This window comes from Cebidichthys violaceus, unplaced genomic scaffold (genome assembly GCF_023349555.1).
Source record: "Cebidichthys violaceus isolate CVI_PGR_0920_01 unplaced genomic scaffold, fCebVio1.0.p SCAF_1, whole genome shotgun sequence".
Classification (NCBI taxonomy): Eukaryota; Metazoa; Chordata; class Actinopteri; order Perciformes; family Stichaeidae; genus Cebidichthys; species Cebidichthys violaceus.
Window position 1 is genome coordinate 3,860,310 of NW_027176262.1, and position 24,910 is coordinate 3,885,219.

The 24,910-nt window shown below is 40.4% G+C and overlaps 1 protein-coding gene across 2 annotated transcripts; it reads right to left on the minus strand.

Annotated features, from left to right (window-relative positions):
• Positions 1–1,806: 1,806 nt before the first annotated feature.
• Positions 1,807–24,812, minus strand: LOC137869420 (TRPM8 channel-associated factor homolog). Of its 2 annotated transcripts, none has more exons than XM_068706850.1 (12): positions 24,637–24,812; positions 16,752–17,493; positions 15,934–16,150; positions 15,554–15,839; positions 14,206–14,507; positions 12,798–12,966; positions 12,521–12,615; positions 12,040–12,250; positions 4,887–5,123; positions 3,654–3,877; positions 3,384–3,497; positions 1,807–2,580 (listed from the first exon to the last, which is right to left on the minus strand). In XM_068706850.1, the coding sequence occupies exons 1-12, from the start codon at positions 24,749–24,751 to the stop codon at positions 2,338–2,340; spliced, it is 2,955 nt and encodes a 984-aa protein (XP_068562951.1). In that variant the 5' UTR covers positions 24,752–24,812; the 3' UTR covers positions 1,807–2,337. The 2 variants fall into 2 exon arrangements, with proteins under 2 accessions (XP_068562951.1, XP_068562952.1); XM_068706851.1 differs by lacking the exon at positions 24,637–24,812 and adding an exon at positions 19,449–19,533.
• Between the last annotated feature and the right edge of the window lie 98 nt (positions 24,813–24,910).

The window sequence follows — 24,910 nt, forward strand, 5'->3', positions numbered from 1 at the left end:
GGCATATATATATTCAAGAAGCCCTGTAGTAGTAACAACGTCTCTGTGTAGTCAACAACTGTCAAATCAAAGAAAGAAAGTCCACATCCGTTAAATTTTAACAATTATTATTCTGTTTTCACATTTAACAATTGGTTGGTGTATTTCCTGGACTGCTGACCGAGTGCCATAAAGACTAGAAAAGCTGTGCAGGTTAAAATAGAAGTGCTCCGCCAAAATGTATAATTCTCAATTATCCATCAGTTATACGTCCGGGTCCAGAAAGGACAGCGTCTGGGTCCAGACCGCGGTCCGCCTATTAGTGACCCCTGTAGTAGAGATTGAGAAATGTATTGGCGTTAAAATGGTAATGGATCCAAAACAGTGTATTCTTGGTGTAAACTCCTTATCTGGTGAAAAGGCCAAATTGCTACGTATCATTTATCTTTATGCTGCACATCTTTCAATCTTACATATGTGGTTAGATGTACATCCATTTACATTGGCAATGTGGTATGATAAATTATTGTCAATTTTTCCCTATGAAAGGTTATTTTCTTTATCTTTTTATTTTCTTTTTGTCTTTGTCAAGGATATATGTATTTATGCTGGGACAACATTCCAAGAATATTTGTGTTGTTTAATTTGATCATATGTATATGTTGATTTCCTGATTTTTTCTGTTTGGTTGTTTAAAAAAATAAATAAAGTTGGGAACAATATAAATATGTCATTATATGGGGACATATTTTGCCAATAGAATGTCCCTTTGTCCATTGTCTGTGAATCTCAGTGGATATCATCATAAATAACATTAACCAAGACCTTCATTTTACAGAACATCCCATTACAAGTCCTTTATTTGAGCAGAATACTGATATTAAAAGTAATCTGACTGCGAGCAACATCGAGAAAAAACATTTATTTATTCTAAAACACCTATCAAGTATGCTTCTTTAAAGGTTCACACTAATGTACATGTTTTTATGGTCAAGTTATCTCTATTCAAACATGCAAAAGAGTAAACTTTATCTTAGCTTCCACTCAGAACACCTCACTTGTCTACCTGAAAGTAGGTCCCTCCCCCATTTTATATCTTTAAACCTCCTGCACTTCATTGGAATGATTACAGACGTGCTTTAACACATTGTCAAAGTTGGGAATAAAAAACAAATATGTACTCTATGTGGGTGAGAATGATGAAGAACATTATCTGTTTCCTGAGAACAACGGTGAGCAGTACAGGGATAACATGTTGCTGCATGCAAATAAATATGATGGGTCCGGACGTATCAAGTATGCTTCTTTAAAGGTTCACACAAATGTACATGTTTTTATTGTTGATCATTTTACTATAAAAGCAGCAACAATCAATAAGAAAGTGATGATTGTTGTGGCAAATTATCATGTTGTTCTTTCATTAATTAGAATAGGTACAAACAACCATTATCTTCAAGATTGCAGCTGCTGTAGCCTTAGATTTTGACCTTATTCACTCATTGTGCCTCCAGTTTATAATTGAACAAGTTTAGAGAATATTTTGGGTGAACCTGGTAGAATGAGAATGATGAAGCTACTGGACAAATCTTGGTCTTTCTCTCTTTTCCTCTCCATGCTATCAAGCCACTTTTACAACACATAACTTTATTTCTTTGGAACCACAAGCTGTAACTTAATTTCTTTCGTAACTTCCTGTAATCCTCCACTCCTCTCTCTTACAGTCCCTACCCGCAATGTCACTTTCACCCTCACCAATGTGGTTCCTCAGAACCCCAAATTGAAATAGAACGCCTGGAAGATCCACGTGTTTATTTTTAGTTTTTTTTTATTGACAGCAAAGGAAAAACATAGCAAGTGTCTGTCTTAGGAACACAGCCTGAATCACTAACTGTTATTTACATGAATATATTGTATGATTGAATGAATGACAGAAATTAATTTCTTGTCTTGTCAAAAAGATGAACCAACCCTTCAGGGTTAATGTATGAAAAAAAAACACCCAAGAACCCATGAAGCAAGTACAGGAATTGATGTTTAAGAATATATAAAGTAACTTTAAACACCTTGAGAGCAAATGATCAATGAAAAAACGTACTGATTCATAAAAGAAGCATCCAAATATCTGTAAAACTATTAAAAGTAATATGACCCCGAAAGAATTTTTACTTTTAGAATATGCCTTTTTACTTATGCTTCTCCCGATGTTATTATGGTTTCTGAAAAACATTTATAGCTGCTTTAAGCAACATTAATATATTTAGAATGTGTCAAATGACAAAAGCCCAGTTATAGAAATGTATTCCTAATTATAAACCACCACCCACCTCTCTGCAGTTTTAATCAGCTGCAGTCAGAAGTTTAGTCATATTTGACCATGGGGTGGTCCTTCCATGGAGGCAGCTTGGAGAGTTTCTCCTCAGTGGCGTTTTTTATGGGCCAGCCCCAGGCCTTAAGGAATGCAGACAGGTTCCTCCCCACAGCCTGGGAGAAAGTCACAGCATACAGGTTCATCTTTCCGTCGTTGTCACTGGGATAGTCGGTGATCTTGTGGTAGGCAGCAAACACCTTCTTAAAGGCATCCCAGCCAAACTGTTCCTGGAGCTGCAGGGAAGGAGACAGATGTTGAGGGAAAAGACAGTGGGTAGGTGACAGAATGAAAGTTTATGAGCGAGTTAACAAATGAACTGCAGTGAAGTCCTAAGAGGCTATTTCAGCCGCACTTATCTCTATGAAAAATAACTAAATTATAATTATGGCTTTTCAAGGTGCAGCACTTTATCCAGCCGAGATTTAAGGAAGAAGAATTCTTCTGAAGATGAGAAAGGAACACAAAAGGAACTTTCACTTTATGAACCATCAAGTTCAACATTTATAATTAAAATCTAAATGTTGACATGAAAAGTGTTGGAGACTGTAAGGCAACTCCCATATGACATGATTGTGCTATCAGCTGTACTTTAAGCATACTGATGTGAACATGCAAACAAGTTAAACAATATCTCATACTCAACTAAATTCAGCCATAAAACTAACAACTGCTCAGGCCGACGAAGTGCAGCTGAAGCTGACACATTAAACCAAAAACTGGTGTCACCTGAGCTTGATGATGTGCAGGTAATGCTGAGGAGTATTGTGCACAGTACAGACGGTAAACCTCTTAGAATTGGTGAAGTTATCAGACCAAACTTGCATTTTTTTTTACCCTGATCCCAAAATAGCAACATTTTCTCCCCATTACTCACCAAACAATGACATTTTCTATTCCATTTCCAGCCTTATAGGGGCAGTGGCGTGACCATAGACTTAAAGCCTTACTTGCATTTTCTGGGTTTGTCTCTGGGGACTCCTGTGTGACCCAAGCATAGCTTCTCTACAGAATGTAAAACACAGTAATAGTCTCTCACCTGCATGTATGTCTCCAGGGCCACCCACACATGCCAGTCGCTGAGCTTCCTGCCACCCTTCACATACTCCTCTGTTCGACTTTTTCGATTTTCTAAAGTCATTTTTGGATGAGCCTGCGTTGAACAAAACAAATGTAATCCAAGTGAAAAGCCATATATTTTTCTTGAGATTGATTATGTTTTGTGATGTCACAACACATATTGAGACCAGGCTTTTCTAGCTATCGGTCTCAGCTGTTTTATCAAACCAATACATTTAATTTACTCCACCTTTGCCCTGTTGATCCCCAGCACCTCTTCATGCACATACACTGACCACAGGTTGCATGTGCACTCTGTGGTGTGTGGTCGGAACTCCCAGCAGCCTCTCTGTTGGTTGTGTCCAAGTTCATGAATTTCTCCCCACAGGCCTTTGGTCCTGGCGTCACCTGGTCTGACCAGCTCAGCTGCTATAGATGAGTTCATCATGATAGGATACCCTGAGTGCATCCAACCTGGACGGAGACACGTTAGTAACACAAACGTGTGTTTGACATTTCAATAGCAATGTGCATTAACAGAGATGTCTTCGGGACATGGTCTCCGGAGTCTCCGGAGTCTCCGGAGTCGTACGCAGAGCTAGTTTCCGCCCTATTTGCCTACTTTTGGGCTGGGAAAAATAGCGTCGGGCGGGTCGATGAAATATGGGCTGCTTTTGTCTGAATTCGACAGGTTTTAGGTCGTGATTGGGCTGAACACTGTCAATCTGACCTGGCAACACTGGAGAGGAGTTGCCATTTGTGAACCGATGAGCTCAAGTGAGCACAAGTTACATTAGCTCATCATTAACAACAGCCTAACATATTGCTTTTTTTAAAAACTTGTAATCCATAAATTATTTTCAATTAGAAGTTTTAGTAATATATGTTAAATATATGGTATGAACTATATTATACTGTACAATAGTATTAAAATAGTTGTGTCTACAGTACATTATCAATGCATTTAAGTGGGGCTTATGTGGGGCCAAATCACGCAACACAATATAACACAAATGGTACCTAATACAATATAGAACAATCAAAAATAGCTGCGGCACCTGGCTCTAAAAACTGTGGCCGCCATGATATCGTGAGGTTATCGTTGCCCACGTGTGCATGACATCAGAGTCTGGATCAAGATCGACACAAATCTAACCAGTGTGTATTGCCCAACGATCAATGATTTTACGCAGGCCTGGCTCATCTCGAACAAACCGAATAACAGTCTGCCGGCAATAATAGTCAGTGGTCAACATCTGTTGTTGCTAACTTGTGTTGCGTTGTGGCCCTTGCTTTCTTACGACACTACTGGACCACCGTAGATCTGGGACCAAGACAGAAGAAGATTTTTCTTTAAATTGTATTCATTTCTAAGCGGTTTTAAGAATTTAAATAATGCAAACACCATATTTTTTTTAACAGCACATGCTGCGAAGGCATCCTTTGATTGAATTGTAAGTATGCAACAGCAAAACACACTTACCAGCAGAGATCTGCACATCTGCTACAATGCGTTCTTTGCGGGTAAATCTGCGCGGTATGACAGCCAGATCTGCGACGCCCCTCATGATGTTATTCCAAAGTGCTTCCACCTCATCAAGGCTCTCCAGGTCTCGAACAACGTCTGATGGCATGGTGAGGATGATGTTGTCAAACTCCAGCTCTGCCCACAGTGAAGGAGATTTGCACAGCAACGACCAATCAGCTGCTGTCGTCACGCCTGAAACAAACAAAGGGTCGAGGTTGAAGCGCAATGAAAACAAAGCTTTGAATGATCGTGATTTTTGTCAAAAGCCTCATTGTAGGCCAACTGTGAATACAGCATGACGTCCTCATGCCAAAACTGCTTCAAAGACAACATTGCTTCTTTTACTAAATGTGTTTCATGAATACAACATACTCATAAAAGAAGGTGCAGTAGTGGGGCTTTGTTTATTAAGTTATTGGAAATAACGTGTAGTAGAGTAAGACCACATTCAGAAGAGGAGGTTGATGGGTCCAACAAACAAAAACAGGACTTTTTAAACCACGAGACGGGCGCTTGGCATCGCGTCCATGATGGATTTGTTGTTGTTGGAGAAAAATACCTTTTAGAATGACCAGTTCTTATTGTTTAACATACAAGGCTCCGTGAAGTCTGTGCCTACTGTGTGAAATCTCTTCACAATTGTTATCCTCAGATGTTCCTTGTTTAGCAGTCACTGTGACCTTCTGTAAGGGACGACTAAACGTCAAGATGACGTTTGCTTGTGCGGAAGGGGCGAGTTCAAGACATGCCACGTAGCTTTATGCAAATGATTCTGTGCAAACGCACTTGTGTGTTATCCGAAGTATAAATATCAGAGACTCAGAGACAGACCTCTGAGCAGCCTTGATACATGACTTGTATGTGTTTCAACTCTGTCTCCTTCTTGCAAGAATAAATGTCCTGTGATAATTACTTTTACATCGGCTTCGAGTGAGTTTCTCTAACATAACTTGGTCCTTCGATCTCAATACCTCCACTTCTCTTCAGCTTTTGGACCTGAAACTGTGCACAGGGGAGTTTAGGACTCCTGATAAAGACCTCCGCCCTATTCTCACACGAGAGTACTTGGCATTTGGAGGCCAGGATTCTGCTGTAGAGGAGACGGAGTGACGAGATCCTTTTTTGTGAACCGAGCCAGTAGAAGAATCATTACAGGTAAAAACTAGCATTCTTAAGACTTACAATCTTAAAAGAAGTAGATTGAGCTATTGAATTGAATAATTGAATCCTTAAGATTTACAAAATTAAATCTAAAAAACTAAATTGGGAGTGATGTACAACTGGGATTGAAAATCCAAAAAGCTATCAATGGGAGTGATGAACACCTGGGATTAACAATCCAAAAAGCTATCAATAGGAGTGATGTACACCTAAGATCACAAAGCTATCAAATGGGAGTGATGTACACCTGAGACTAACAATCTAAAAAGCTATCAATGGGTTTGATAAACACCTGAAATTCTGGGAATTTAAAAGTTTATTAGGTTTCGTAAGCCTTGGTTTCTGGGAAGCCTAAACTCAATTAGCGAACAAAAGAGATTTTATTTTGCAAACTATCGGTAACTATTTGTACTAATAGCAAAAAGAGCTTCATCTTCTTTTTAGATCAAAATAATAAATAACTAAACTAAATAAAAGATGGGTTCAAAAATGAGCAAAAGCAATAAAGATGAGACTTTAAAGGGAGAAATAAAGTACATGAAGATGAAAAACTGACGACCACGGGATGTCAACTGTTGATTGACAAGACAGAAAAACAGTGTAAGGGAAATGCAGGGAAAGAAAAGAAGGTTTAACCGAAGCAAAAATGTGGTTTACAAAAACTGTGAAACTTATATGACTAATTCTTCTGATTTGTGTGAATAGTGTGAGGAAGGCGGCCTCCTCTGTATGTCCGCCAACCCTCTGTCTCCCCTCCAGACATTCCAGCCCGTGGAGATTCAAACTTCACGGGCCCAGCAGCCTGATCCTCCGGAAACCTCTCTCCACTCTCTCCCTCCTGCACTGTCCCGGAGGTGCTCAGACAAAATGCAGAAACAACAGCAACTGAGCTTGTGACGGGACTGACAAGGGTCATGCGAGACTTTTGACGGACCGCTCTACAAGCCAGCATCCACCAGATCAGGCACAGAATACGGTGAGCAACACCCACCAGTATTATATATATATGTTGAATATGCAGCAACAGTGTTGCAGTGTAACCATCAAAAGTAAAAAAAGGAAACAAAATTATACTATTTGAATATGATGATTTGATGAAATATCTGAACCTGTTTGTTCTAATGTGTATTTCCGAGATAATCAAAGACGTGGAGGCTTCCGTGGACGGAGCAGAGGATAAAGAGAGAGAGAAGGAGAGGCAGGAGGACTCGACAGGCAGAGTGAAGTCTGTGGCAGGAAAAAAGGAGCGAGGAGTGGGACATCGGAGGAGGGAGACGTCTGGACAACGCATTCATCAGACAGATCAGGTCATGTAAAAGCACGCACACACACTGATACACAGACACAGACTAAAGGTGAACAATAAAGATAGAAATATTAGAATTAGATCAAATAAAAATTGTGTTTGATGCAGGAAGAAAAAACATTTGTGATTTGATGATAGAAGGGTGTGAAGTGGTATTTTTGTGTGATTCCGGAGCATGCAAATCTGTTATCTTAACCTCAGAAGAAAAAAAACAACAACTAATGAAACGATCATAAGATCCAAAAACGGACTGACAGACAAAACAGAAATTTGTGCGATCAACGAAAAACTGTCCAGTTAACCTGTTAGAAAGAGAATGAAAGTGGTTTGAATAAACGATTGACTGTTGTATGCAAGAGGTTTCTAACTCACCAAATTATTACTACAGTCTTGATCTAACTACAAAAAGTACACAGGAGTTAAAGAAAAAGTTGATAAAATAGCTCCTCAGACTGTACAAAAACAATAAATTGAAGACATGCATTGTGCCATGTACTACAGACACTCCAGCACCAGATAAGAATATGCAGAGACATTCTTTAACAGAACAACGGCTAGGATAAGATTACAGGAGTGGTGTGATCACTGCAGCCAGAAGAGAGAAAACTCTTCATGACTGTGATAAATTTAGCTAATGCATTTTTCTCAATACTAGTGCATAAAAAATGATCAATTCTGGTTTGCTTTTCAATTCAAAGGGGAAAAGTACACTTATAATAGAAGGGTATTGTGAAAATCCTACCATCTTTTCTCAAATGATGGCAGCTAACAGAGCTAAATTCGAGCCAACTGGGGGAAGTCAAATCTTACTTTATGTTGATGATATTTTGATATGCTCTAAGACACAACAACAATGCAAAGAGGATACTCTTGCGTTGCTAAAGTTCCTCTGTGAACAAAGTCATAAAGTAAGCAAAAACAAACTCTAGCTCTGGAAGGAAAAAGGAAAATATTTGGGTTATGATTTATCTAAGGATGGCAGGTCACTAGACGATAAAAGAAAAGAAGCCATTCTCAAAGCACCAACCTCAAACAAAAAGACAAATGATGTCATTTAAAGGAATGACTAATTTCTATAAAAAATTGGGTTCTAATTACGCTGAATTAACTGAACCTTTATCAAAATTGATTGATGATAAATCTATGGCAGCACATGACATATTGTGCTGGACACCTGAAGCAGATGGAGCTTTAATGATATTTACCTTTAACACTAAAAGTATCACATGCAGTTGCAGTTCTAATTCTGCAAAACAAAATAACTTACATGTCACCTGCAAGACACCTTTCATGTATGACTGTGTTGCTGAAACTGAGAGTCGTGTATTACCAAGAATTGATTTAACAGACACTCCATTTGAAAATGCAGATATGACTATGTTTGTTGATGATTCATGTAAAATAATTTGGATGGTACAAATGTAACGGTATATGCAGTAGTGACAAATAATCGTGTTAAAATCTGAACCTTTACCATCACATTCTTCAGCACAAGCTGCTGAACTAAACGCTCAAACAGAAGCATGCAAACTAGGACAAGGACAAGGTCGTCACCATCTATACAGATAGTAACTATACATACTCATGCGTACATGTGTTCGCTCAACAGTAAAAATAAAATAAAATAGAGAGATGGTGACATCAACTAACCTTATGACCAAACTTTCTTTTGAAGTACAACATTTAGATCATGAAATCTTAAAAGACATGCAAACAAATGCTCCACAGCAAGAAAAAACTTTTTGGATAAAACAAAACTGCAAAATAGACAACAATGGGTTCTGGGAATGGCCTGAGGGCAAACTAATATTACCTAAGACCTTATATAGATATACGGCTCTATTTGAGCCAATGGGCGAGACCATGGCTCAAAAGGGAGGATGGTATCTATGATAAGCAGGGTCGTAACAGCGTATGACTTTACAAACTACTAAAAAAAAAAATTCTAGCATGTACTGTATGTGCGAAACATAATCCTCAGGGGCAGCAAAGACCAGCTAGGGGTAAATTACCAGAACTAGAATATCCATTTCAACACATTTGCATGGATTTCATTGAATTAAACCAATGTGAAGGGAAGACATATCGTTTGACAATAATTGATCAATGGATAGAGGTATTTCCAACCAAAACACTAGATGCTATTACAGTAGCGAGAGCTTTGACTAAAAACTTTGACCACATTTTGGAATACCAGAAATTAAATATTGTGAAAATAGTACACATTTTGTAAATAAGGTGGTAAAACATTTGGCTGAGGTATTTGGAATTAACATGAAATTAATAATTCTTATCACCCACAGTCAGCAGGGTTGATTGAAAGAACAAATGGTACAATTAAATCAGAATATGTGAAAAATGTTAAAAAGAAGAGAAATTACGTTGTGTCTCTCCCACTCAGGAGGACTCATAAAAAGTCCACGCACAAGGTCATGAAAAACTTGGAATGCACCGAGGTGGGAGGGACTACACTGTAAAAAGAAAAAAAAAAATTCCAACCAATTGTCCGCATAAAATAGACCTCACTGATAACTCTTAATTGCAGGCACCTGTTCCCTCTGGGTGAGTCTGGAGTAACAGGGAGGTGAAAGTCTCTAAGGCCGCTTGTCTGACCAGTGAAGATACTAACACGCTCAGAGGGGGTTAGTGGTGTCTGTAAGAAGCACAAGGGCTCAGTGATAGACATAACATCGCGGGAACTGGTAAACAATGATTTAGACAGCCAGGGCTGTGAGAGATAAGGGGAACTAATGTTTTGCTTTACTTTAGCAGCTTTAATGATAATTAGTTCAATATTACGGTGGGAAGTATAGGCAGATAAAATTGACAATGAATAATACGGCAGATAAAATTTACAATTAACAAAACAGAATGCAACCACACTAACATTACATGCTGGGAACAATTCTGTTCCGCCTGACACCAGAAAATGATCCAACAGGTTTCAAATGTGCCTTACAGATTGTTTTTTCCTCCTCAAACCGCCTAGTAGCAACGGTTGAGTCACTCTGCACTATCTGTTTCCAACTGTTAAAACAAGATACCACATTCAAACCTTGAAATGGTGCAAATTTATGTAAACATCACACAGACAACTGATGGATATGGACGATGCCCAGGGCTGACACCTAGTGGTTCTGTGGAGGTAAGAGACTTCGGTCTGAGCAGTGGAGTGGAACGTGTGCGTTGGCACCGTGGTGAGACCATTCTAAGCATTGCCTATGGATGGCGCCTCCCTGCGTAACCTCCTAGAGACAGATCACTACCATAAAAGGCCAGCGCCAGCTGGCAGTTTCAGTCAGTTTGTGTACATAGATGACAATGGGGTCCCTAGGGGAAATCAAATACTGCAGGGTTTGAATCAGTACTATTTTGGTGGGCAACAATACGGTAGAGGGGTCAAGACGTGTTGCTGGTGAAGAACAGGAGGGGTCTACAAAATGTTTGGTTCATCTTGATTGTATTTTCATAATATGTTGAGAGGGCTAATACAGTGATGAATTGATGTTGAAATGAATAAACAGACTGTGTACTTACAGATTTCCAACCAAGGTGATGAGGGGCTGGGAAGCGACAGTACACAGCATATTTGTGAAGACATTCCTTTGTCTTTAAAATTTTACGCTTAGGATAATCCGTATGACATTAAAATACGTGTGTTTTTGATTATATTATTTCTTTATTGTTTTTGATGCTTTGTTTTTGTGCATTAATTTATTACTAGTTTGATTGGACATTCATTCATTTATTTGTATTTTTGATCTAGTAGTTATACTTTGTATAAACAGGAGGGAAAAGTTGGAGAAAAATAACTTTTAGAATGACCAGTTCTTATTGTTTAACATACAAGGCTCCGTGAAGTCTGTGACTACTGTGTGAAATCTCTTCACACTTGTTATCCTCAGATGTTCCTTGTTTAGCAGTCACTGTGACCTTCTGTAAGGGATGACTAAACGTCAAGATGACGTTTGCTTGTGCGGAAGGGGCGAGTTCAAGACATGCCACGTAGCTTTATGCAAATGATTCTGTGCAAACGCACTTGTGTGTTATCCGAAATATAAATATCAGAGACTCAGAGACAGACCTCTGAGCAGCCTTGATACATGACTTGTATGTGTTTCAACTCTGTCTCCTTCTTGCAAGAATAAATGTCCTGTGATAATTACTTTTACATCGGCTTCGAGTGAATTTCTCTAACAGTTGCCTAAACCTAACTTTTGTTTTGTTGTATAAAGTCGCCCGGAAAAAAAGTAGTTCCAAAAAAAATTGTCCATTCGTGTCCCTGAACACGAAACCAATACATACTCAGGTTTAACATTAACATTCGTTTGAATGTTGATTCATGTACATTGTCCCCTTTTTTAACATACATAATGAAATCAAACTTACATAACTTAATCAAAAAATAAAACATGATTTGTTTAAAGCTACCTGAAAAAGAAAAGTCTAAACCGAGTTGAGTCAGTCAACAAGTGCTCCACAGCCCTCTGGGCCTCTAACAGGTAATTGAAAAAACAAATACAGTAAACTAGACCAGAAATTTTCATTCCAGGCAGCAAATGTTCATCCTGCTGGATGATGTGCATTAGATTCTCCTCACAGTCCTTTGTGGAGCATGAACAGACAGTGACACACACTCACCTGATTTGTAATAAGGAGCAGGTACAGCCTTCCGCACTATGACCTCTTCCCCCTCCACCTTTGTGTTGGGTGGAGCCACCAGGTAGATGAGTCCCCCCCACAGGTTCCACACCTGCATCTTCTCTGAGGTAACAGGAAAATGCTCATGAACACGCGGTGCTCTCTTCAATTCTTTTTTATCCAGGTAGTCTGTTTGACAACCAATCTGGATCTGAGGGAGACATGGAATATGTGTTACTTCTTGGAAGAACAGTAAGAAAAGTTAGATTTTGTAGGAGATGCATGTAAGTCAATGGATGTAAAACAAGCCAGAATAGCATGAATAAATTGAGGCATAAAAGGATATTAATAGAGGTGAAATGCACAAGATACATTTGTGATTTGGGTCTTTAGTGACAGAATAGACCTTACTTAGAGGTATAAATGAACACAACATTGACAAAAACACAACAAGCTCAGTATTAAATTGTGTGTACCGTACCGTCCAGTTCTTATTGACAAGGTTTGCTGGTATGATCATCTCGGTCTTCATACCAGGAAAGAGGTACAGGCCTGTACTGATCCACGTCTTCTCTCCTGGCACACGTAAAGAGTAGCAAAAGGTCCATGTAAGTCACAAGGGACACTTAACGGTCTTCATGTCAATGCAATGTAATACCACAAACACACACTACTGCAGCATATTAAATTGTACAGAGACAAATTACAGGTCAGCATGTTAATGTTTAACACATTTGTTCACAACAGTGACTTCTGACCTGCTGTGTCAGCATTAATCATGATCCTTTGGTTTCCCACTGTTGGCATCGAAGGCTTGATGAGGAAGGGCAGAAGGGCATCAGGATCTGGGGACACATTATATACCGCTCTCCCCAAACTGAGAAGTAGATGGTCTTTGGGTGTCTTCACAGGGTTCTTCTCACTCACCTTGAAATAAAGTGAACATGAATAATCTTAAAACGGATCCCTGTAACGCAACCAGATTGGTTGATAGCCAACAGGTTTCCAGTGAGGCCAACAATATGAATGAATAGGCCAAGCTTAGTGATGACAACAAAGGGCATTCGTAGTGAAATTGCAAAAAAAACGTTGAATTTGAATGTGAAAAGTACAATATGTTTAAAGGTGAAAGATCCGAGATTGGGAGCATTTTGATTGCCTTTCAACGACTCTCTAAATTCATATCTGAGTGCTTTGAAATTAGGCGGGAGAGGCTGTGTTTGTTTGAGGCTGAATATAAGGGAGACAGGAGTGTGGATGCTAATGCCAGACAGACTGGCATGCCCAGATTTATTGTACTGGGAGGTGGAGGCTGTGAATTCAGACTATGACCAAATAATGTCAGTGTCAGTGTGAATAATGGGATTCTAGTGTAGAGTTGATGAAGGTGCGATAGGTAACGTATGTAGCCGGCTAACTTCCGTATAAACAGACTAAAAAGACAGAGGTGAGATTTTGCAGTAACGACTAACACGCGCAGTTGACAGAAAACTTTGTCCGGCTCATTTCCTGTAACCAGTGTAGCATTTAAGTATTGAGGTTGTCGCAAACTAGCTAGCTAGCTAGCAGATAGCTGGCTAGTTAGCTACCTTCCTAATTCCACCATGCTACTCTGGCTAATTTCCCGTTTACTAGCCATCCGTCCCGGCGAGCTGCAACAACACTTTACAGCCTAACTACTGTGTTTGTCACCATAACGACTAAGAACAACCACCATGTTTTTTTTGTACTCATCAAATGACCATGGAAAAACGTTTAATATGCAGTCTACGACCGTTTAGGTGGTAGTTGTGGCCGATATACTGTCACTAATACTTTAGTGACAGTGACCGTGGCTAAGTGGAGAGCAGGGCTGCCTTTCAATCAGAGGGTCGGAGGTTCGATCCCAGGCTCCTGCCTCTACTAGTCTCATGTCAATGTGTCCTTGAGGAAGACACTTAACCCCAAAATTGCTCCCGTAGCTGCGTCTACGGTATGTAAATAAATACTGAATTGTAAGTTGCTTTGGATAAAAGTTTCTGCTAAATGACTGTAATGTAATGTTTATAATTCATTGTATTATTATATGTTTGACTCTCTCTAAATATCAGATTAACCATAAAAAGGGACTAAATTCATGACCCTTCATACATTCAATCATAGACTCTAAAGTCATTCATGACCCACCTTTGGCATACCGGTGGACTTCAATATGTCAGTAAGGACGGACAGAACCTGTGTGTAGGAGCTGCTGTCATGAGCTTTCATGTTCAAGTAGTTGGTGCAATCCACGACCAGTTTCTTAAGGTGCTCCTCCTCATGCTTGCCAAGTTTTTCACCCTGGGTAACATGACCAGCAAAGAGACGCAGAAGAGAGAGGAAGTGGTCGGTGTCTTTCTTGGCCTGGGTAGGCACAGGGGCCTTGTAGGAGCTTCCATTGAAGAATTCCGGCAACAGGCTCAAGCCCATTTTGTTCAGGATCTTGTTTCCTGAAACACAGTTAAAACAAATATCACCTGATCTACTGGCCCACCAACGTTTAAAAAACTCCACAATAGCCTAGGTGATGTCTATATGCTCTCAATTCTATACTCTTTTTTTAATTTAGGTTAATGAAGGTGTGTTAGATGTACAGTGTAAAGCAGTAGCCTGTTGATAAGGTACCACAATAATCACTTTGGCTTAGGGTTAGAGTTGAGGTGTCCAGGAGCAGAGATCTTTATGGGTCCAAAATGTTTCTAGCCCCTATGGAAAACTACCTACGTATTTTTTTTAAAAATACAGACCTGATGCAAAAAAACAGACCCTGGGGAAAGAACAGCTACACTGCCGACGGCATGATGTGCTATTAATAAACAAAACAGTTGCAATATAACGTTGAGTTGAACAAAAATATTCTGTAGCCAGAATATGGACAGGAGATACAATTCTAACAAATTCAATATCTGTGAATCAAATTCCTAAAAGTAATTTTTCAGATCCGTTCTGATCAACTCAGATATCAGACATATTGACACACAGATGCAAGATCTGTGGCAGTAAAACGAGACCCTTCCCAGCCCAATTATTTGAGACCAGTCCGACTTGGGTCTCGGGTCAGGTCTCAGTGTCTGGACCACTTTTTGGTCTTAGTGTTGTTTCTATGGTTTCATATACAGTATGTGTGTTTATGTGTGTGTGTGCTCTCTTGCTTGTTCTGTCGTTCCCAACTTGCCCTCACGGTGTCATCGGTGTTCTCCGACACCTGACTGACTTTCTCACTGGCTGCAGTTGATGTGACAAATTACAGTTCTTGTACTTCTGCTGCAGATCGACCATCCTCCATTTTGAACCCCACCACTGTCATTTCTGCTGTACTTTGACACTGAAAGTAATAGTATTTAGCGCTGTGGAAATCATTATGTGGGACTGTATTTACATTTGCCTGATTAGTGTCAGTCCAGTACAATATCACATAGATATGCTCAGCAATCCCATATCATCAGGTGTTGAAATGGGAACCACAGAATAACATTTTCGTGGTGCATTATCAAACCTGAAAAATCTGTCATTGGGTTTTGCCCAACGTGAGTCTGTGCCCAGTGCCACGAGTGTCCACCAATCAGCAGACCTCCTCCCTCTGCCACAAAGTCTTGGAGTTCCTCCACATGATCATTGCTGTACGCTGTACAAACGAATACACTCAGGTCTTTCCTGAACTCAGTCTCCTCATACTTTAACCCTGACTCGCTGAGAAGTTGTTGCTTTGGCTTAACACCAACCGCCCCCTTCCGGCCTTGGTCCAGCCAACTGATGGCATTGTTCCAAAATGAAGTCAGTTTCTGTAATGAAGAGTGTTAGAAAGAGTTTGTATTACATGCTCAATTTAACTTACAAAGAACGATTTCTGTTCAAATAAAGAAATTTAAACAGCACCTTTGTTTTCAGAGGAGATTCATGTGTGATCACAATGATTCGTCCCTTCCCATAGTAGGTTCCTGCCAGGAATGTCTGTCCATCATCAGTGGTACCAATGGAGAATGCTAGCGTGCCGTGGACCAGAGCCTCAGAAAATGTTTGATCAACTCGGAGGTCAAACTCTGAAACCCCCTGGAGTAAGAACTCTAGGTCATCTGCAAAATCTTTACCAACACTGTATTGAGGAAGAGAGGAGGGAGAGAGTGAGACACAGAGAAGAAGACGTCCATCATCCTCATGCCCTATATCAGTATTCTTACATTCATTTTTCAGTAATAATAAACGTTATTTATATAGCACTTTTAAAAGCAAAGGTTGCAAAATGCTTTACAAGATATTGAACAATTTAAAAGAGTTTAAAAGTTATTAAAAGTTATACAACATTGAGTAAAGAAGCAACATATGAGAAAAGAAATGCTCAATGAATTAGCCTCATCACAGAAACCAATGATCTAGATGTATTTGCTGCGTCAAACAGACTTTCAAAAAAGATAATCTTATAAAATGTTAATAAGTAAGTAAACCTACAAAAATTATGTATCATAAATGAAATGTGTCGTATTATGCTCCTGTCGTGGATTATGGGTTTGAATATTACAACAATATTACAACATTAGACAAAACAATGCAATGTATTAAATGACAATTAAACAAAGTAAATTGCCTCAGTGATTTAGCTGTATAATATGGTATTCATGATGAGGGCCACAAATGGTGCAGCTTTTAGATTAACAGAAAAGTCCCACATTTGAAATAGAAGAGGAGTATACACTTACCGTAAAGCCATCCAGGAGGATGGGATCTGTGGGTGGACAGGCAGGATCTCTACCTTCCCATAATTATTAGTGAAGTAGATCCCAGCCACAGCGGACACTTTATTCCCTGGAAAATGTAGAATTGTGTTCTCCTTAGGGTGCGTATGAGACCAGTTCCACGCCTGCCCTCCTATCAGCACTCCTCCTCCAGCTTTCAGAAAAGCCACCAGATCCTTCACATCTGCACCGACGTTGTAGGCGTCCGTCACGTACACACCAACCTCCTGGTTCTCACTAAAGGCCCCAACAACTGTGACTTGGAAGCTGGATTTGCTGAGGTTAACAGCGACTCCCTTGACGTGTTTGTGGATGCCCACAGACAGGTTGGTGGATCCATCTCCTCTCAGCCAGGTCAGAGCGTTCTCTACCAGAGCAGGAAAGGTGGTCAGGTAGCCCTCATGACCCAGGACCACAATTCTCCCACAGCCATACAGAGAGGCTGCCATCAGGACCTGGCCTTTGCTGTTCATTGCTAAAGGAAAAGCATGGTCTCCAGTCAGCAACAGGTCACTGGGGACACAGGGGCCACGGATGTCCAGCTCCCTAAAACCTCTCATCAGGAACTTGTAGGACTGAGTGGGTCGGGTGGACATGGTGGGAAGGATCGATGAGCTGAAGGTTGGATGAAGAGGGTGGATGGCAAGATAGCAGAAGAATAGTGTTGAGTCAGAGGTAAATTGTGTTGGTGAATTGTCAGACTGTCCTGTGGGAAAAGAAAGAGCATTGCAATCAGCTTGTGCGATGTTGCACGACTTGTCGACAGTAGCACAGGGGTTGATTCTGCACGATGTCATGATTAGGAATTAAAAACAAATATGTACGTGGATGAGAGTGATAAAGAAGGACGGCGGTGTGCAGTACAGGGATAACATGTTGCTGCATGCAAATAACTTGTGTTATTAGTGTTAATAGTTATCATTTGCACAGAAGTTGATTCTGCATTATCAAATCAAACAAGTTTGACTAAATTAGGTGTATTTACTCAGTCAATTTGTATTGTGCAGCAAAGCCCTTCAAAATCTCATTCCTGAATGATTTTAGAGGAAATGGTGCATAGCTACAAAATCATTTCACCTCAGGTTGATAGCAAACCATCTCAAGGTGTCACTCAGAGAGAAACAGGACATTCTGATGTAGCTTTTCAAAATGAATGCCCTTCAAAATCACATGCATGAGCGAACTTCAAATCACATTCATGAGACAATTTGTGTGACTTCAGATTCGATTTTAGAGGAAATGGTGAATAGTTACAAAATAATTTTACCTCGGATTAATAGCAGACCACCTCAAGGTGTTTCTCAGAGAGAACCAGGACATTCTGATGTAGCATTTCAAAACTAAAGGCCTTCAAAATCGCATGCATGAGCTAACTTCAAATCACGTTTGTGAGACAATTTGGCTAATTTCAGATGAAATTTTAGAGGAAATGGTGCATAGTTACAAAATCATTTCACAACAGGTTATTAATAGCAGACTGTCAGACTGTCCTGTGGGAAAAGAAAGAGCATTGCAATCAGCTTGTGCGATGTTGCACGACTTGTCGACAGTAGCACAGGGGTTGATTCTGCATGATGTCATGAGTAGAAATTAAAAACAAATATGTATGTGGGTGAGAGTGATAAAGAAGGACGGCGGTGTGCAGTACAGGGATAACATGTTGCTGCATGCAAATAACTTGTGTGATGTTGCATGAATGGTCAACAGTTGCACAGGGGTTGATTCTGAATCAATTTGGAACTCATTTTCATGTTATGTGGTCATGTCCATTGAACACAATATTCTGGTCTTCTGTTCTAGCAGAGATTGAGAAATATATTGACGTTAAAATAGTAATGAATCCAAAACAGTGTATTCTTGGTGTTAGCTTCTTATCTAGTAAAAAAGGCTACGTATCATTTATCTTTATGCTGCACGCCTTTCAATCTTACATATTTGGTTAGATGCACATCCTACGTTGGCAATGTGGTATGATATATTCTTGTCAATTCTTCCCTACAAAAGGTTATTTTATTTATTTATCTATTTATTTATTTGTCTTTGTCGAGGATATGTGTTTATGATGGGAAAACATTCCAAGAATATCTTTGTTGTTTAATTTGATCCTATGTGTATGTTGATTTCCTGATTTTTTCTGTTTTGTTGTTAAAAAGGAAAGTGGTGAAAAATGTACATATTTTTATGGTCATGTTATCTCTATTCAAACAATATATGTCATTATATGGTGACATATTTTGCCAATAGAACGTCCTTTTGTCCATTGCCTGTGAATTTCAGTGGATATCATCATAAAAAAACATTTCCAAAGACTTCCATTTTACAGAACATCCCATTACAAGTCCTTCATTTGAGCAGAATACTAATATTAAAAGTAGCCTGACTGGGCAGCGACGAGAAAAACATGTATATATTCTCAAACACCTATCAAATATGCTTTCTTTTATTATGAAAGCAACAACACTCAATAAGAAAGTGATGACGTGATGAAGTAGGCAACGTTAAGAAACCCATTTATTTATTTTTTTCTAAAATACTGATCAAATATGCTTTTTTAAAGGTTCACACAAATGTACATGTTTATAGTTATCTCTATTCAAACATGCAAAAGAGTGAAATTCATCACGACCAAAACAAAATGTATGGTTTTCAACAAACACTTACCACAAACTGCTCCCTGGATGGATCAGAACTCTAGTTTGTGGATTCCGATTAGTACCTGGGTATCTGGCAGTTTGCTCACCTTTAACATTCACATAAACTCACTGCTTTCCAAAGTCAGATCAAGAATTGGTTACCTGTACCGTAACAAAGCCTCCTTTATCCACTCTGACAGTCCTTCCCATTTTAGACTATGGTGACGTAAACGCCTCCAAAAATCAGATCAACAAACTAGATGTCATCTACCATTCTGCCATCCGCTTCGTCACCAGTGCTCCTTTCAACATTCATAACTGTAGCCTGTACTCTCTAGTCAACTGGCCATAACTACCCGCAGATCACTGCAACTGCTTCTGAGTTTGCTTCTCCAGTAACAATATTTGTTTTTTATTAGTGCTGGGCAACGATAAAGCATTTTAATCGCGATTAATCGCATGATTTTTTTCATTTTAGGATATATGTGTTTATTCTAGAGACAACATTTCAAGAATATCTTTGTTGTATAATTTGACCATTATGTGTAGGTTGATTTCTCGATATTTTCTGTTTTGTTGTTTAAAAATAAAAATAAAGTGGTGAAAAATGTACATGTTTTTATTGTCATGTTATCTCTATTCAAACAAAAGAGTGAAAGTAGGTCCCTCCCCAGCTTGATTCATCAAACCTACTCCTTTACCTCAGAATGATTACGGACGTGCTGCAACACATTGTCACGTGGAGGAATGAAAAACAAAAATGCATGTGGGTGAAAGTGATAAAGAAGGTTATCTGTTTCCTGAGGACAGCGGTGTGCAGTACAGGGATAACATGTTGCATTCAAATAACTTGTGTCATGTGGCATGAATTATCGACAGTAGCACAGGGATTAATTCTGCAAAAACATGAACCATTCCATTACAAGTCCTTTATTTGAGCTAATATGATACTAATGATACTATTATTAAAAGAAGTCTGACTGCGGGCAACAACGACAAAACCATGTATTTATTCTAAAACACCTATCAAATATGCTGCTTTAAAAGTTCACACAAATATCCATGTTTTTTTTCTTGATAGTTTAATTATGAAAGCAGCAACACTCAATAAGAAAGTGATGACTGTTGTGGCAATTTATCATGTTGTTCTTTTAGATATAACTTAACCCTGAACATATGCAGGCCGCGCCATCCAAACTCACCAAACCCAAATAACAAGTGTTATCTTCTCAAAGATTTCTGTCGTGTCATCCTGATCTCATCACTTAACCCTCTTCCATTAGAACAGCAGCACATACCAAGGCCTGGGACTTTGGCATTGATGCCAACCGGGGGGTGGGGGGGTGGAGATACGGTGCAGCTGATACGAGCTGTTTAGTTTGTGTGAAGCGTATATATACTCTGTTCAACCTTTTTCTTATGTTTAGACCTTCAAACCATCCGTGGGGAAAGAGCTCCAGCCATTCAGCTGAATTATTTTAAGTGTCTGTTCAATAAAATACTCAAAAACATTTGAGAGTTTTCTCATCAGAAAAGTGAGGGGCAGAGACTTTAACACACACACCCCACCTGGAGACCAATGTGGCCTATCCGAACATTGGAGAAGAGACTGCCTACAGTCTCCGGACCGGTGGGGGGGCTCAACATCAGCCTTCAGACTGAGGGGAGTCGTAGGCGTCGGGGCAGAGCACAGAGACGGACCAACCGATGCACACACATCACAACACAGAGGGTGAGTTAAATTTAGATTCTGACTATGACAAATTTGTACACATTACGAGACAAACACCACTCACACCCACATACCAGATGTATTTGAACAAAAATGAAGGTTTTAGATAGTTACCCTATCTTGCTCCCCTCTCCCCCAACGAGGTCCTCAACCCTGTTACATCTAACCGCCCCACCACATGCTCCCTTGACCCGATCCCCTCCCCTCTTCTTCAGTCTATTGCGACTGAACTCCTTCCTTTCCTCACCCACCTCATCAACACATCTCTTGTTTCAGGATGCTTTCCCACGGCCTTCAAGACTGCCAGAGTCACCCCCCTTCTGAAGAAACCATCGCTCGACCCCTCTGATGTCAAGAACTTCAGACCGGTTTCTCTTCTACCCTTTCTATCCAAAACACTTGAACGTGCTGTCTTTAACCAACTGTCTTCCTATCTCCACCAGAACAGCCTCTTGGACCCCCACCAGTCCAGTCCGGGTTCAAGACAGCCCTCCTTGCGGTGACAGAGTCGCTTCACGCCGCGAGAGCGAACTCGCTCTCCTCTGTCCTGATTCTCCTGGACCTGTCTGTGGCGTTTGACACGGTGAACCACCAGATCCGCCTCTCCACCCTTGAGGGGATGGGCGTCTCAGGCTTTGCACTCTCCCTGTTTGCATCCTACCTGACATGTCGATCCTACCAGGTGACATGGAGGGGGGCCATGTCTGAACCACACATGCTGACTACGGGGGTTCCACAAGGTTCAGTTCTGGGCCCCCTTCTCTTCTCGCTCTACACAACATCTCTGGGTTCTGTTATTCGCTCGCATGACTTCTCCTACCATTGTTATGCCGATGACACCCAGCTGGTCTTGTCATTTCCCCCCGGTGACACCCAAGTGGAGACCCGCATCGCTGTGTGCTTGGCTGACATCTCAAAGCGGATGGCGACACACCACCTGAAGCTCAACCTGGACAAAACCGAGCAACTGTTCCTCCCGGGGAAGGGCTGCCCGCACTGAGACCTGTCCATCCCCATTGATGATACCGTGGTGACGCCAACTTGGACTGCGAGGAATCTGGGTGTGACCCTGGATGACCAACTTTCGTTCTCAACAAATATTGTATCGGTTACACGCTCCTGCAGATTCTTGCTCTACAACATCAGGAGGATTCGTCCCTTCCTGACTGATGAGACGGCGCAGGTTCTCATCCAGGCTCTTGTCATCTCCCGCCTGGACTACTGCAACTCACTACTTGCCGGAGCCCAGGCGTTGGCCATCAGAGCTTTGGAGCTTGTCCAGAAAGATGCAGCTCGTCTGGTGTTCAGTCGCCCCCAAGTTCTCCCACACAACTTCCCTTCGCCGTTCTCTACACTGGCTCCCTGTAAGAGCTTGCATCCAGTTTAAGACTCTGGTGCTAGCCTACAGGGTAGTGAAAGGAACAGCTCCTTCCTATCTCCACATGGTCAAGCCCTACACCCCCGCCACTTCGCTCTGCTGCCTCGGGGAGATTGGTTGCCCCGTCGCTCAGAGGTCCCTGCGGTCGATTGACCCGGTCACGGCTTTTTTCTGTCCTGGCCCTACAGTGGTGGAATGAACTGCCCACTGACGTCAGGACAGCAGAGTCGCTGCCCATCTTTTGGTGCAGGCTGAAAACCCACCTCTTCAAGAAGTAGTACCCTGAGTCTTCCACTTAGCACTTCTTGTATTCATACTAGTTTGTTTCTGCACTGTACTTTTGCTCTGGTTTGTGCTCGGGTTTATGCTCTTAGATGCTTGTTTAAAAAAGGAGATGCACTTATGACTTCTGGTGACTAGTAGTTCTCTTGAATACCTATGTTGAATACACTTATTGTAAGTCGCTTTGGATAAAAGCGTAAATGACTGTAATGTAATGTAATGTAATGTAGTTACCACAAGTCACGTTAACAATCAAAGGTAAAATATTTCCATTTTTGGTTGACTTTGAGCCACACTTTCAGTTCTGCGTACGTCTACTTTACCTGTCTCTCCCAAGAAGAAGGCAGATATTGCAAGACTGGCTCAGGAGGCGTACCAATTAGCGAACTGTACACATAGCCCTTGTCCTGTATATTAGATAACATCACAGTCAAACACTCTGATCCCTACCCTATAAATGTATTCGGTAGAGATTTGATGTGTGTGTTTGGAATAAACCTCACATCGGGCGCTGATGGCCTGATAGTGAGCAGACAAGAATCATACAAACATATGGTGAAATGTGACCCAAGAGATCTGTTGTACATCTACGAGTGCTCTTTAGTATCATCTGAAAGCGGTACAACGACATTACACCTATCTGATTTTTCCTCACAACATTCACCACATGCAGAATGTCACATGCAGACTAATTAACTACACTGCACAGCACACGTGTTACGTGGACTAGATGAAAGATTTGAGGAAGTATGGTTTAGAGAAGAAAGAGAGGTAAAGAAGTTATATATAATGAACATTTATTGGACCGAAAATACTGCTGCTTCGAGAACTTGTATCGCTTAACCCTGAACATATGCAGACGGCGCCATCCAAACTCACCAAACCCAAATAACAAGTGTTATCTTATCAAAGGTATTTCATGTCTGACTTGATAACCATCTTCCATGAAGACAGCAGCACATACCAAGGCCTGGAACCTTTGTAATGGTAAAAATATGCATAAATAACTGTGTCCTTGCTCTGAACCAGAAACTTACATATCAGCAATCTTCCGCTTGCAAGCAAATAAACGACAAGACAACTTTGATTCTCATCAAGACTCTGTTTGTTTCAATTGATTGAACTACAAATTCTTCTCCCAATTTACATAGAAACTTTCCAGAACAATTTGGTGTCAGAAGTGGGATCGTTTGAAGCTCCATCGGGACTCCGAGGACGTCCGGGTATGTGCACTTCAGGATCCACCAAAAAGCGATTCTGCCCCATACCTCGTCAGACAAAGAGAGAGGGGACCGGCGGCCAAAGGGGAACTGATTGACTTCACAACGATCCAGACAAAGAAATAATTTCTTCATATCGGGTAAGAAGTTGAAATTCCAATCATTCATTTTATACGGGACGACGAAAGTCTTACCAAATTAGATACAAATTCAAGTAATATTGTCGAACAAACAGAGACGGGAAACAAAGTTTGTTTATTTGTTTGGTCATTTCTGATTATATTGTGTGTCACATTATTACTAAAGATCTTACTTGGTTAATCATTTTGTGTCATTATACTCCATAATTGAAGTGTTTACGGTGGAAGACAGAATTGAGTTTACGAAATAACGGTTGAACTTTAAATACAAAACATTTAAAGATCGTAATCCAGATATCTTGACCACGTTTATAAGTCTGTAATAAGACCACTTGTAATAAGACCACTTTTAATATAAGTGTGAATTGAAGTGTGAATTCAGATACGGTTTTTGCGCAGTTTTACCAGGTAAAGAAACTAAGACTTATAGTGACGACTATATTTTAACAGATAAAAGTACTTACCACGCCTGAAAGATGGGTGGAAAACAGAGTAAACCTGTCCCAGAGGGACCGATAGTGGACATGATGACACAAAAATACAGTGACGGATGCATAGAATTTTTAAGTTATTGGTCATCCGAATTTGGTTTTCCAACAGGTGGTTCTTTAAGTTCCACTAAACTTAAAATGTTGAGAGGGACGGTGCATGTGGAGGGGAGACGACTTCCACCCCTGTGACTCGACGAAATAAGGGAAGTGATACGCACGAAATAAGGGAAGTGATACACACTCACAC

Bases quoted from the DNA above. Each gene is read 5' to 3' on its own strand.
- LOC137869420 (XM_068706850.1), bottom strand. From the start codon at position 24,751: ATGACCAATAACTTAAAAATTCTATGCATCCGTCACTGTATTTTTGTG. The intron at 17,494-24,636 runs GTAAGTACTTTT...CTTTTCCCACAG, and splicing joins CCACCCATCTTTCAGGCGTG to GACAGTCTGACAATTCACCA. The intron at 16,151-16,751 runs GTAAGTGTATAC...TCCTCAATACAG, and splicing joins TCCTCCTGGATGGCTTTACG to TGTTGGTAAAGATTTTGCAG.